The sequence below is a fragment of the Pieris napi genome, chromosome 13 (genome assembly GCF_905475465.1).
Source record: "Pieris napi chromosome 13, ilPieNapi1.2, whole genome shotgun sequence".
Lineage (NCBI taxonomy): Eukaryota > Metazoa > Arthropoda > Insecta > Lepidoptera > Pieridae > Pieris > Pieris napi.
The window spans coordinates 10,384,219-10,397,866 of NC_062246.1; the positions used below are offsets into that span (position 1 = coordinate 10,384,219).

Here is a 13,648-nt window from a genome sequence, read left to right on the forward strand (position 1 = left end):
TAAGCTTCAAGTAAAAGGTCGCAGCGCACTTCGCTGTTAACACGCGCGCGAGAGACGCAGTCGACGTATTCTTTTTTTAAATTTTAATTGTTTTAAGTGATTATGGATTGTCTGTGACTGGGATACAGATTAATGTAAGTTTATTTTTTTGTAGGTGGCCGTTGTATTTGTGACTTACTTATTCAACGTTAGAGGTAATTTGATTAAAAATATATTATTAATAATTGTATTATTTATATATAACATAAATAAATATAAATAATTGTCTTATCAGTCATTATTGCTGATTTTACTTCGATATTCACTCTTTAACAATATTGGTAATAATTTCTTTGAGAGAAATTTGTATAATTTATAAAAAGGGACATAATGCATTGGAATCATTGCTTCATAAAATTTAGAATAAATAACCCTATAATTTCTTTATGTCAATACTTAAATTTAACAAAATATGTCCAGCAGTTAAATATACAAATATTTTTCCGTGAGCTGTAAAAAGTTTGTTACAATTTCCCTAGTTTTAGATTTGATTACGAGTATATTAATTATTGGTGTAATATAAATTTGCGTATCGATACTTTAAAATTAAAAGAAATATCTTAAATCTAACAGAAACAGAAAAAGGCTGTACGCTACACAAAACATGAAACAAAGCAATATTTTTTCCTATAATATGATTTTTTTTCTCTAAAAATTGGCGTTGGCGCATGTTTGTTTATGTTTTATTTTTTTCTATTTTATCACATACCTACATTTCGCATCAATCGCTTTTCTTCTAGTGATGTGTTTTCTTATAATAAATAAATTTAATATACCAGATAAACACTACAATAGATTAAAAATAAGGTATCTTATTACTCTAAAAGAAGTTACTATGTAAAAACTGTCTCATGATTGCTAAAAAGCACTCAAAACGTCGAGTTATGTAAATAATGAAATTAATTCGCGAAAAAGAAGTTTTATTTAAATGTGTATTATCTTCCCGCGTAAACCAGGTTATTAATAAGTTCCTATGTTATATATACTTTCTCAAAACGAATAATTTTTATTACGAATGATATACTTATCTGTTCCACAAAAGTGTAACCTTTGTAAATGTAGATGGCTCTGTAGTTTATGGCATGTTACCATCGACATTGTTTTCCATATTTATTACTTATATTTTGTTTATAGATTCTTTTTGTCTAGGTCATAATCATGTTTGATAATGAAATACAATAATTAATGTTATTTTTAATTTGAATATATGAATTAATTGTTAGCACGTGTTTCATAAAATACATTTACCCACTAACATTCCGAACATATATATTGTATTAGTTTGATTAATTATTGTACCATCTGTGAAACAAAAATACTTAATAATTTAGGAAAGATATACTATGTTTTAGTAGATAATTATTATACATAATTTCTAATAGATGTCATTGATGTATGTGTATTTTTAGTGAACCGTTGACGTTGTTTGTCCGCTATGGACTCCTAAACTACCGAACCGATTTCAATCAAATTTGCACACCGTGTGCAGTTTGATCTAACTTAAAAGATAAGATAGCTTACATGTCAATTTATACCCGCAATATTATTTTATTGCAAAATATGTGTTTATTATTTAATAGTTACAATTCTAACAGATGGCGCTGTGTTGAAAGAACGAACGTTTCACATAAGCTACAATTTAATGGCATTACCACCAAAAAAGCATGGTGGTCCCCATGACTGGTATTCTCCTACCGTTTCCCTTAAATAGGTTACTAATATGTAATATAACTAAAACCTTAGCCACTGCAATGCTTGGCCGGTCTGCTAGTAACTTTATATAACTCAAATGAATTAATAAAAAGTATTTTTTTACAACTGCCTATACTATATTTTAGACTTCCGTAGTATCCCATTGAACACGTGGAAGATCTGTGTTACTTTCCAAAGTTCACATGTCATAGAAAACATTTACATTGAATATATTTATGGACACATCAATAAGACATTAACTACGGCGTTTAGATGTTTAATATCTATTTACCGCTTACTACATTTGTTTACTAACTAATTGAACATTAGTTAGTTATTATGATATATCATACAACCCCTAATTTTTACCGCTCTACGATCAACCTCTATCTACTAAGGTTCTATCGAATCGAAATCTACTACGAACTAAAAAAATGTTACATAGAAATAAAATACATGGCAAAACAACGTTTGCCGGGTCAGCTAGTTTTCTTATAAAATTTGCAATTATTTTTATGAATTCGAACCTGAGACCAATTGACCAGCAACAGTCTACTAATTATACGTAGTACTTTATGAAGAATTTTTTTTTGCGATGTCACTCAAAATGATATTTAGCTCCAGTGAGTATTTAGTCCTAAATAATTAAAAAACTTGTTTATAGCTAAACTGCGATAAGTTTACCCTGAACTTAGTAACCACAGATTGTAAACGAACATTCACTACATATACTTGGGTAATATCGTAGGGTCGCCATTATTTATTGTTTTGCTAAAAATGATTATACATAGTATAGATTGAAAAGATTTACGGAACACGGATTTATTATATGGCTGATAGTATGTTCATTATTATATTTTATAATGATCTAATTAAGTACCAAAACTTTAGGCCTAATTATACAAATAAGAAATTCTGGTATTTCAATACAAATAGTAGGGTATTGTTTTTAAAGCATTTTGTTGTATAAATAATTTGCCTTTTTAGTGTCAAAATTTGCGTGAATCTCTTATCTATTAAATGCATAATTAATGTTACTTCCTTTTCTATTTTGCGGTGACGCGAAATTGTACTCATTTTTATAGAAAGTTAAAATACCCATTTCAACTTAAGAAACTATTTAAATATTTTTTTTATTTTATCTATATTCGAGTACTATAAGGATTACATTAAATTAATGTTATTTTTGTATTTAATATACTTCGCAACTATTTTCCAAGCTTTCCCCGCATCTCTTTTATTTAATCCTCCCAGGTTTCTGGTGGGCGTCCTCTCCTTTTTCCTTCCACTGAATCATTCCAAGTTCCTCTTTAACCCAACTGTCATCACAAACGCGGGCAAGGTGAACCGTCGATTTCACTTTTTTTGTTCTAGTTTCGTTCTTTTTTATTCTTCGGTTAGAAAAATAAAACTCTATCTAAATCAAGAAATGTATGGCCACCGTTATAAAGTTATGGGAGCAATGAACTCACACTTCGCTTAACTTGAAATCCATTAATCTTGCCTAGATTTAGATTATGTACTAGCTAGTATTCCAGTACTACTACTACTATTCCAACCCTACTTACAACATTTATTATTATACCTGCATGTGATAATAACAATATGTGTGATATTTATAATACATAAAAAATATTCATTGATAAAAAGCTTGCCACACTGATACATTGGTAAAAACAAACATAAAATACAATTTTTAATGTGATAAGCACTTACAGGCAAATATGACATACATGTAGAGATCATACAAATATCAATCAAAACAATTATTAAGCAAAACAAACATTACAAAAAAAAACTAATCAAAAAAAATTATAATTACAAAAAATATATGTATAAATAAAGTCAAGATCGTTATTTAAGGAGCTCCAAATATGTTTACCCCATTGGGTGACTTTGAAACCATAGGCAAAAATCACCATTTTGCCTGTGTTTCTTGTATTTTGACAAGCAGCAGACGTGAATAATTCGTCAGGCCATTATTATTGTAAACAAAACATAGTCAAACAAAGTTTTTATCAAATGTTTTGCTTACTTAAGCAAACAGAATTAAAGTGTTTTTAATCAAGTTTTTTAGTTCAATACTTATATTTTTAACATCCATGTTTATAATAAAGTCATTTCCCGCAGTCATTTATAATTGATAAAGTATTGAATGCGACGTTTTTTAATAGACAAACTGATTTAAGACGAACGTCCTAAGTATAATAATAGACAAGCAACGAAAAGGGTGCTTAGCACATAATGTGTAACACTGATTTTCACTAGACCCCAATATGGCAGAAGACAATAGATAACAGAAAAAAAACCAATAATAATAAGGGTAACATTCCGTACGTCAAGAATGTATCATAGAGTCAATGAGTCATAGTTCACGGTAAGTCCTGTGATGAAATCTTACCCTAATAAGTAATAAAAAATAACTTTGTCACCGAAAAATGTTTTAAAAATACCTTAATAATAAAATACGTAAAAAAAACACATAAACATGAATATTAGGAGATAGAGAGGGAACTAAAAGGTATAGTTTATAAAGTCGCTTCCCGCCGTTTGTACACTTGCCAACTCGAAGAGGGCTGCCTCCCGCCAAAAACGTACTCGACTTTGACATAAGACTTTTGAATGTTACCATTATTTTTAAACGAAGTAAACACGTTAGATTAATTTTGATTACGATCACGATATTACACGACCATTTTTAAAATAAAAAAAAATATCATGTGTATCGTAAAAAGTCATAATACTGTTTTTGCTAGTATTATTATTACTACTTGGTTTGCTGACATCAACCGCTAGTTATATTGAATATGTTTCATTGTTTTTATATTAGTTCGCACCGATTGAGTTTAGGGTAGATGGAGTTTTGTATTGTAAAATTAAACTTTTTAGCTAAATGGAAAATTACTCAATATTCTAAGTATGTGGCCGCAATTTTAACTAATAACAGTACTTACTATATCTTTAAGGTGTCTATAGGTATAGTAGTCTATATCTTTAATAATCTATAGGTATGGTATAGCTTTGAGGTCGTATGTTCGAAATCTGACTGGACCAATGGGTGTTTTTCTACGTCTGAGCCTCACATATCTGTTTCATGATAATTTGTCAATCTAATAGGCAAATAGGTGTTCAGCATCGTGTCACACACGCCGCCGACTTTTTGGGTCTAAGACAAGCCGGTTTCCTCAGTATGTTTTCCTTTACCGTTGGAGCGAATGTTAAATGCGCACATATACGGGAAGTCCATTGGAGCACAGCCGGCGATCGAACCTACAACCTCATTGATGAGAGTCGCACGCCAACACTGCTCGTAGACGGTGAACGGAAATATATTATTTGTATTATATTATATTCGTTAATGTATTATATACATTTTATCTTTGAGTAAAGACAAGACATAAAGGTTACCAAAGATCAGACGTCTAAGATATGAAAGTGCGACGTTACTTTGTTCAAGTTCATGCTTTTAATACATTTAGATAAAGATAAAGTTCATCCAAACTTAAGATTGCAATTTGTTGCGCCAACTTCGTTTGGTTAAATAGTGAATGGGAAAAAAATCAATTTTATATATAACCTGCTTTTTTTGGTACTTGGTTAAAAACCAATCCACTACATTTGCTTAGATATAATGAGTGTAATGGTTACGTCTTACAAGTAGTTGTAAAACTTGAACATTAAAGAGTGGCGGAGAGATTCTTGCAATTAGTCATTAACCCTTAATTTCAGAAGTGGCAGTATTGTTCACTTAATAATAATAATGCCACTTTAAATCCAAACTATAAAAATTACATATCAAATTTGTGTTAGTTTTTTTATTATTTAGGTAAAGGCGAAGTTCGAAGTTCTGAACTTCCCCATTTGGATCTGTTCTTTGCTTTCCCTATCCATAGCTCCAAAAAAGGGTGCGCGTACTTATGTACGCGCGTAAAAAGTTATACTTCTTTGGCATTATTAAACTATAGTTTTTGATTGCATGTAAATAATTAATTACAATTAAATAATCAAAGACTGGAAAAGGAGTCATTATAGTCAATAAAGTTCAGTTTACATTTGAAAAATTAAATAAATAAATATTTATTATTATTCTCTTACATTAAGTGTAACATAAATTCTATTATTATTCGAATGTTGTTTTTATTATGTCCAATGCCGTAGCATCTTCCGTGGGCAACTTCATTCTGTTAATTTTGTGTCACGGTGAAATTTCACTCTCATCAACATTTCATAACACGCCTAAAGAAGTATAACTTCAAAAATCAAAAGTTTTCTGTCATGTAAATGATGCAGTTGTCCACCCATCGCCTCGCCATCAATGAGGTCGTCCCACGTACTTTTTCCTGGATCTCCCCTCCAGCGAAGGTCCATCTTTTGTCTGTTCATCTTGCAAAATGCCCTGCCCCTTTGTATTTCAGCTGTAAGGTTAGCTCGTCTGTGATCTTAGTTTTCGCCCTGATGTGGTTACATCGTATTTTGTGAGTCTTTCTGATTCTTAGGATGCTCCGCTCCATTGCTCTCGGGACCTAGTCACTTTCGGATTCACTCTTTCCGTAAACGCCCAGGTTTGGCTCCCGTAGACCAGGACCAGAATGCTAGTGTTCATTACAGTTTTTTTTAATCTAAGCTATAGTTTCCTATTAACTCTTCTTTAATGTTCACTTAGAATCACTTATTTTTTTACTGACTGATCATTTGTTTATGAGCAGAGCATAGTAAAGAACTTAATATAATCCATATAAACCTTGATCTAGCATTAGCTAGCATTAAAGGTCATGTTATGATTTGCATCTAAAAGTTATCAGTAAATAATCTACATTAAGATTAATGCAAAGTAGTTCAATTAAATGTGATAAAATCTAAACTGAATTAGCATTACTCATGTCAGATCGCAGTGTAAATTAAGGGAAGTCTTCCTCCAACCTAAAGAGAGGATCCTCGACAGGGCGAAGTACTGACTGGCCAGCCCGAAGTATTACCCCAGTGGCTTATGCAGATTGCATATGCAGTTGATAATACTTCGATACCGCGATTCACGGTATGATATCCTCTCACTGATTGCAGATTACCGCTACATGAGTATCACTAAAGCAGAACCTTGCTGGCGGTTTTTTACCTGCTCTTTTCTTTGTATTGTTAAAAGCATTGGTAGTTATGGGGAATGCATCTAGAGACTTCCTTATGCCGGCCATACGCACCTACCTGTGCAGGTTTTTGAACCTGCGCAGGCGACCGGTGCAAGATCGAAAATCGATTCTTTCGAGTCCACCTGTGCAGGTATGCCTGTGTGCAGGTATGCCTGCGCAGGTGGATCTCTCCGGTAGACCGTAGTGTGTATGGCCGGCATTATAGAACCGTATTTGGTCAGCCTTGTAGATTCTTAATTTGAATGTTACCTAATGTCAAATGGGTTTTGCCGAGGAAAATCTTCTACGTCACGCGGTGTTAACTTTTTTAAAATGTGTGAAGTCATAGAGGTCGCCAAAATTGCAATATTAATTCGAATATATAAACAAATATGTAATATTTGGCTGGCTTTTGTTAATTCGATGATAATAGATAATTTGGATGTTTTTCCCAATCTAGAATTCATATAATATTTAACATAACTCAGCAAGGACTCTGTTCCCTTTGATTGTCAAGATCTCCACGAATTTCGTTTATATCAGTATATCTGTAATATTGTAGCGATCGCAAAAATATGAAATATCTGGGCTGAAATGGATGGAAAAAACAAAAAGTGGGAGATCCAAATGGAAAGTTGTAGAGGATACCTTTACCCAAAAGAGATCCATAATAACATACACAATAACCTAGGCCACGTATGTAATAGCAAAACTAACTCCCATCATTATCATCATAATGGCTCTACATCCCCTGGTGGAAGGCCCACAAAGGACAGAAGTCTTCGAACATCTCGACGCAGCCTCGGTCTACCGGGTTTTCGTTTGCCACCCGGTTGTGAGGCCAGTAATGACCTTGGTGTTCTGTCACCCCCCATTCGGAGCACATGTCCCAACTTTGCCTTGGAGCATGACTCCACATGAGGTTTGCTCAAAATTCAACCCCATTCAAAAAGCGTTAAACATATAAATAAAGATTACTCGTAGGATCACTTTGAAGTAAGTGATAAGCGCTGCCGCTTTTGTGTTGCCGATACTTTAGGGAATGGTACGCTCAATTTCTTGAAGGCCCCTAAGTCATATCAGTTTGTAAATACCACTCCTGGCTGCTGGTTCCAAAAAGAGGCGATCCCCGGCAGTGACCTAACATACACCGGGAACTTGGAGGGATAGACAAAAAACAAATACTTAAAGAAGAAACCACGCGCGACGACACACGCTACAAATCTATTACCAATGTAACAATATAATACAAAAAATATTTCGTAAGCTCTACTGTTTGTGGCTTGCGGTGTTAAATCAATGTCAAGGGTACATCATCTTTACCTTCAACCGACCTTCTATGTAATGACATCGTGCGAACATCCAAACTTTAATTGTAGTCTAAATGCAGGCCATTTATGTAAAGGACAATAGGAACATAGCTTCCAGAACTGATTAAGCCAGCCTTTAATTAAAAAAAAGAAAAAAAAAGTTTTTTTTACTTCAAACGCGTAGTTACGTAGATTGACGTCTAAGATAGCGCATGAACTTCCCTCGTTGTTGTTTGATTGGTTAAACAGAGGGTAGAAGCTTTCAAAAGGAAATAATTTAATACATTGTTGCAACATTTTTATTGATCCCATTAAATGTTGATGTCAATAATGAAACCTTTTTTCCATATTCTTTAATTCCACTTCAAATGTTGAAATACAGTTAATTTTAACTTTTAAAATTGAAAGTGAAGTAAACATGCTCAATGCAATATTTCGTCATGTTTTATAAGCGTTTTGAATATACGAGATGTTAAAAAATTTTATTTAAAAATATCAATATTACATATGAAAATATATAATATGGTATATTTACTTAGAGCTAAATATTAGTAATAATAATAATAATAATTTATTTTTTGCAAGAATATGGTACAAAATGTTAAGGTGATACAATCGTAAATCGTTCGCATATTCTGCCACACACGATGGCGCGCAAATTTGTCTTAAAGAATTTCACATTATTATTCAAAGTCAATTCTTATATTATCTAGTCTATTATATTACATATATACATTACATCATTAGCTTTATATCAATTACGGTGTTTCATGCAAATAATCATTTATTGAATAGTACATTTTTTCTAAAAGTAATTCACTAAGTCGCTTTTTAAAGAATCTAGACGGAAGATCTTTTAATTCTTTTGGTAATTTATTGTAGACTTTAATTGCCATACAAAAGCTGTTTTTCCGAAACAGTTCCAGATTGATTTTTGGCACAGCCAATTTCTTCCCATGTCTACTTCTTACTTCAACTTCTACATTCGACTTAAAAATATGTATGTTTCTGTGCACGAATAAGGATATCTCTAAAATATAAATACATACATGGAAGAGATAAAATTTTGAGCTTCTTAAATAAAGGTACGCACCTATCAAGACAGTTTGCTCCACAAATTTCTTTTGAGCCTTAAATACCCTATTTACTTCGACTGAATTTCCCCAAATTATAATTCCATATCTAAGTATAGATGAAACATAGGCATGATAAGCAGCTAATACCGTAGCATGGTTAACAGTTTCCCTTAGTCGTTTTAACACAAAAACAAAACTGTCTATTTTGTTCTGTAATTTTTCAATATGTGCCTTCCAGCTACAAAATTTATCCATCGTAGTAGTAATAGTAATATGTTGCCTGTGGATATGGACCCCTCTTGAGTGGAAGCTTTGCCAATATTCTGCCAGTCCGTTCCTGCTATTTCAAGTCATCAGCCCACCTTCTTTTTTGATGCAACATTTATATTCATCCTATTGAATGTAATGATGTTCATGTGAAAAATAACAAAAAAAAAAATAATTTCAGATTCCAAAATGGCGGAGGAAGTGCCAACCGTCAATCTGGATGACACAGGATCACAGGCAGCTTCAACTTCTGTAGCGGGAAGTAACCGTGATTCGCTAAATAGTTTACTTAACAAACCCAATGACAACAAAAACTGCCTGAAGGATTGCACTCTAGGAACACGGTACTCTATGATCTGTGACGATGTCAGAAAGGAGACTAAAAGAAAGAGTTTCTGTTGTAGTAAGTATTATTTCTTAAAGTATAGATAACACTTATTTTTATGTATAATTTTAAACTAACTAAACAATTTATTTGATAAGTATACAGTGTTTACAATGTTCTTAACCTACAAAGTAATAAAAAAATTATTTAAAAAAAAATCAAAACAAATTTAAAAAAGTTTGGTCCCTGTGGCAGTGTACCTTAAAAAATTAAAATAATTGTATTTTAAATTAAACACATTTAAAGTAATATTGTAAATCAAATTAGTCTTGCTCGGAGTCTCTCTAATATTTAATTTTTAAAATTCAATTCGACATCTTTTACAAAGCAAGTAACAACTTAATTACAACATACAACAACATTAGTCAGCTAACTGCTACTTAATGATTGTATTAAAATTATCATTCATCTCGCGTACGCTTATATTAATTTGAATATTCAATGTCAAATACAAGCGTAACATCTGGTGGTCTAGAAAGCGTTGCAATACAACGCATTTCGCGTTGATAATACGCACTGTTTCAATTAAATGATCTTTATAATAATAATTGATTTTACTCCGATTGATTTATCTTGAAAGAGAGATATTGTAATAATGGATCATAATGAATTCATTATTTCACGGAGACACTGAAACGTAATTCGTAAAATGTTTTTTGAAACCGATAAATAATTTTTTGATTGAAATGTCATGCGTTTGTTTGGAAGCCCCAAACGCACAAATAATAATATTAAAGACATATAACCAACATTGATATATATATATATATTCAACCCAATGCAGTAATCCTTGGTTCGATTGTAGACAAAAGATTGTTAAAGGAAATTACCCGCCATATTTTTACACCAAGTTCATATGTAATATTGATATTTTTAAATGAATTATTTTAACATCTCGTATTAATATTCAAAACGCTTATAAAACATGACGAAATATTTCATTGAACATGTTTACTTCACTTTCAATCTTAAACAAGTTAAAATTATCTGTATTTCATCATTCGTTCAAAGAAAGCATAAAATAAAGTGATGTCTTATAATCTGTGGAACGTAAAGTTCTATTAAACATTAATATCTACTTCAATGCTCGCACATATAATATCTTTGTTTTTTTTAATAATTTTATAAATAAGAATGACCAAGGAGATTTAAATAAAAAGTATTTAGATGATGCCAGGAAATTATGCCGCAGAAAAACAGGCATCTCCTGGTCAGGTCACCTGATGTTAAGTGATACTGCCGCCCATGGACTCTCGCTCTGCCAGAAGGCTCGCAAGCGCGCTGCCGGCCTTTTAAGGTTTGTGGACTCGGATTCCGCACTTAGACTCTCAATAGTTCCGTTGTGCGTACGGCTTTTTAAGAATTGGTACGCTCTTTTCTTGGAGGACCCTAAGTCGAATTGGTTCGGAAATACTTTAGTGGGCAGCTGGTTCCACATAGTGGTGGTGCGCGGCAGATATTGCCTTAAGAAACGTCTGTGTAGTTATGTATAAAAAAAATACGCAACTACTATATACGCGGTGTACCTACTTTAAATTACAATTATCTCATCATCATCAATGGCCATGTAGCCCCTTATGGAGCTTAGTCTCCGCAAGTATCTTTCGCCATCACAATCTATCTCGTGCATCTTGCGTCTAATTCGAACCCCTATTGTTTCGAGATCCTGAAACAATAGGGGTCGCAGCCTCGGTCTACCGGGTTTTCTCTTGCCACCACAAACTACAATTATTATAGATTATCCTTACGAGTCAGTCATTTTTCCGAATAGATTATAGTCTATGATTCATATTAAAAAACTAGTTTGCCCTATGAATACAATCGCTTGACCTAATTTATTATATCTTTAAGGACATGACAGAAGTTTAAATAGAAATGTTTTTATTTATACTTTCGATAGATTTCGATATTTGAAATATATACCACTATAGTGGTAGTATATATATATATCAAGATAAGATATGAACGAATGGCGCCTTTACCCTTGACTTTGGCTTCAGATTTGTTATCTGTTCCTTGATTCATTTATAAATCAATTCAATTCAAAACCATTATGCATTTAGGTAACACAATGTACACTTATGAACGTCAATAAAAAAATGCATATTAAATGCTAAATGCTTCTAATTTTACATTTACTGCCAGTTCTCAAATCAAGGGCGTAGAACTGGCAATAAACTCCGCTACTCTTTTTAATCGTCAAGTTTTTTGTTTTACAAAATATTTGTAAGGAGCTGCAACCATTACACCATGTTCCACATGACATCTTAAGTAATTAATACCAGCAGTAGGCATGGTGAAATAGGAGCACGCACTTACATTCTCGTGGGAACAACACGAGAATACTTAGTCGAAATAACTAACATTATTCTTAATAGGCAACGTAATCCGCTTTCTGTATGTAAGCATGCTGGTTTCCTCCGATGCTTTTCTACATGCATGTGCTAGCTAATTGAGGCAGAAGGAGAAGTCAATTTGTGATTAATGTCCTACAATGTCCGCAAGCAGCCCTACTGTGCCCATAGAGCCCTTGCCAGCCGCTTAGGGTGTGTTGAAGTAAAGCCTCTAGGCGCAAAGCAATAGGCCATTTCTAAAATGGTTCCAATTCTTTTCACAATTAGGCATTCAATACCGCATATTAGACGATAGAGCGCATCAATATCACACAGTTTATTGTTTCATATAGTGATTGCCAATTGTAGCTTTCTTTGTATGAATTGCCTTAGATATCCAGTCTGATATTCCAAATCCTCCTTGTGGGTTAGACAATTCAGGAGAGGGCAGCCACAAGCATTTCTATACACGCCTATGCTATGATAACTTTTAATAAGAAAATCTATTATAATTAATATTAAAATTTTCCCACGAATCTGCCATTAACATTATTGTCCAAGAATGTCTTTGAAGTGATAAGGAAAGTATTTGCTAATAATTTTATTGTTAAGAAATTAAATATTTACATCCGAAGGTCCTGGGAAGAGTTTCTTATAGATAGTAATCATGTTTCATAATAAATGTGTAATAAACAAATTACTCAATATTCTCTAGGGCTGTTCAATAAAAAGTAATAATGTATGACGTAATGTTTTACTAAAAGTAATTATTTTCTGACGAAATTAATTTTCAGGTTTATGCACTTTGTGTATCTCTCTAAAGCTAAAATTCCGTTTTGATAAATCATATTCTTCCCTTTAAAAAAGCGTGTACCGTTGCTACTGCTCATCATCTACCAATGGCAAAATCATCATCTGAGATGTGACTAGCCGCGAATAAAGGTAGAAATCAGTAGGAGCTAAATCCGACAAATATGGAAGATGTTCATTAATTCCAAGCCAGCTTCTTGAATGGTAGTCAACTCTGGACTTGTGCCTGTGGTTTTATATTGGTGAACCAAAACAACTTTAGCGGGTTCGCCACGTTGTTGCTTGTGAATTTCCTCACATGACTTTGTAATTTGTCTGTACAAAGCCCCAGCAATAGTAGCTTCATCATTAACATATTCGATCATCACCACCCCTTGGTAATACCAGAAGAAACCAAGCCCAGCGGATCGAATCGCCTTAAATTTCTTGGAGTTGGAGATGGTTGTTTTTTTTCGTTTCCGGGTCCTAAAGGTAAAGCCATGTTTCGTTAGAAGTTAAAAGTACGAAGATCTTGTTGTAACTATTTCAAGCTTTATGAAATAATTTTGAAAAAAAAAATTTAGTCTGCTATGTATATAAACTATTTTATTGCCATAACATAAATTTTAATTTT

At 32.8% G+C, this 13,648-nt stretch overlaps 1 protein-coding gene across 3 annotated transcripts in view; it reads left to right on the top strand.

Moving 5' to 3' along the window:
• LOC125055250 (lysosome membrane protein 2-like) overlaps window positions 1-13,648 on the top strand; it is a 30,593-nt gene continuing 16,945 nt past the window's right edge. The window contains exons 1-2 of one of the 3 annotated variants that reach the window (XM_047657628.1): window positions 1-134; window positions 9,689-9,914. In XM_047657628.1, the coding sequence (XP_047513584.1) occupies window positions 9,697-9,914 (218 nt within the window). In that variant the 5' untranslated portion in view covers window positions 1-134; window positions 9,689-9,696. Of the gene's footprint in view, window positions 195-9,688; window positions 9,915-13,648 lie in introns of all 3 variants that reach the window. The other 2 variants (XM_047657626.1, XM_047657627.1) reach the window with 2 other exon arrangements.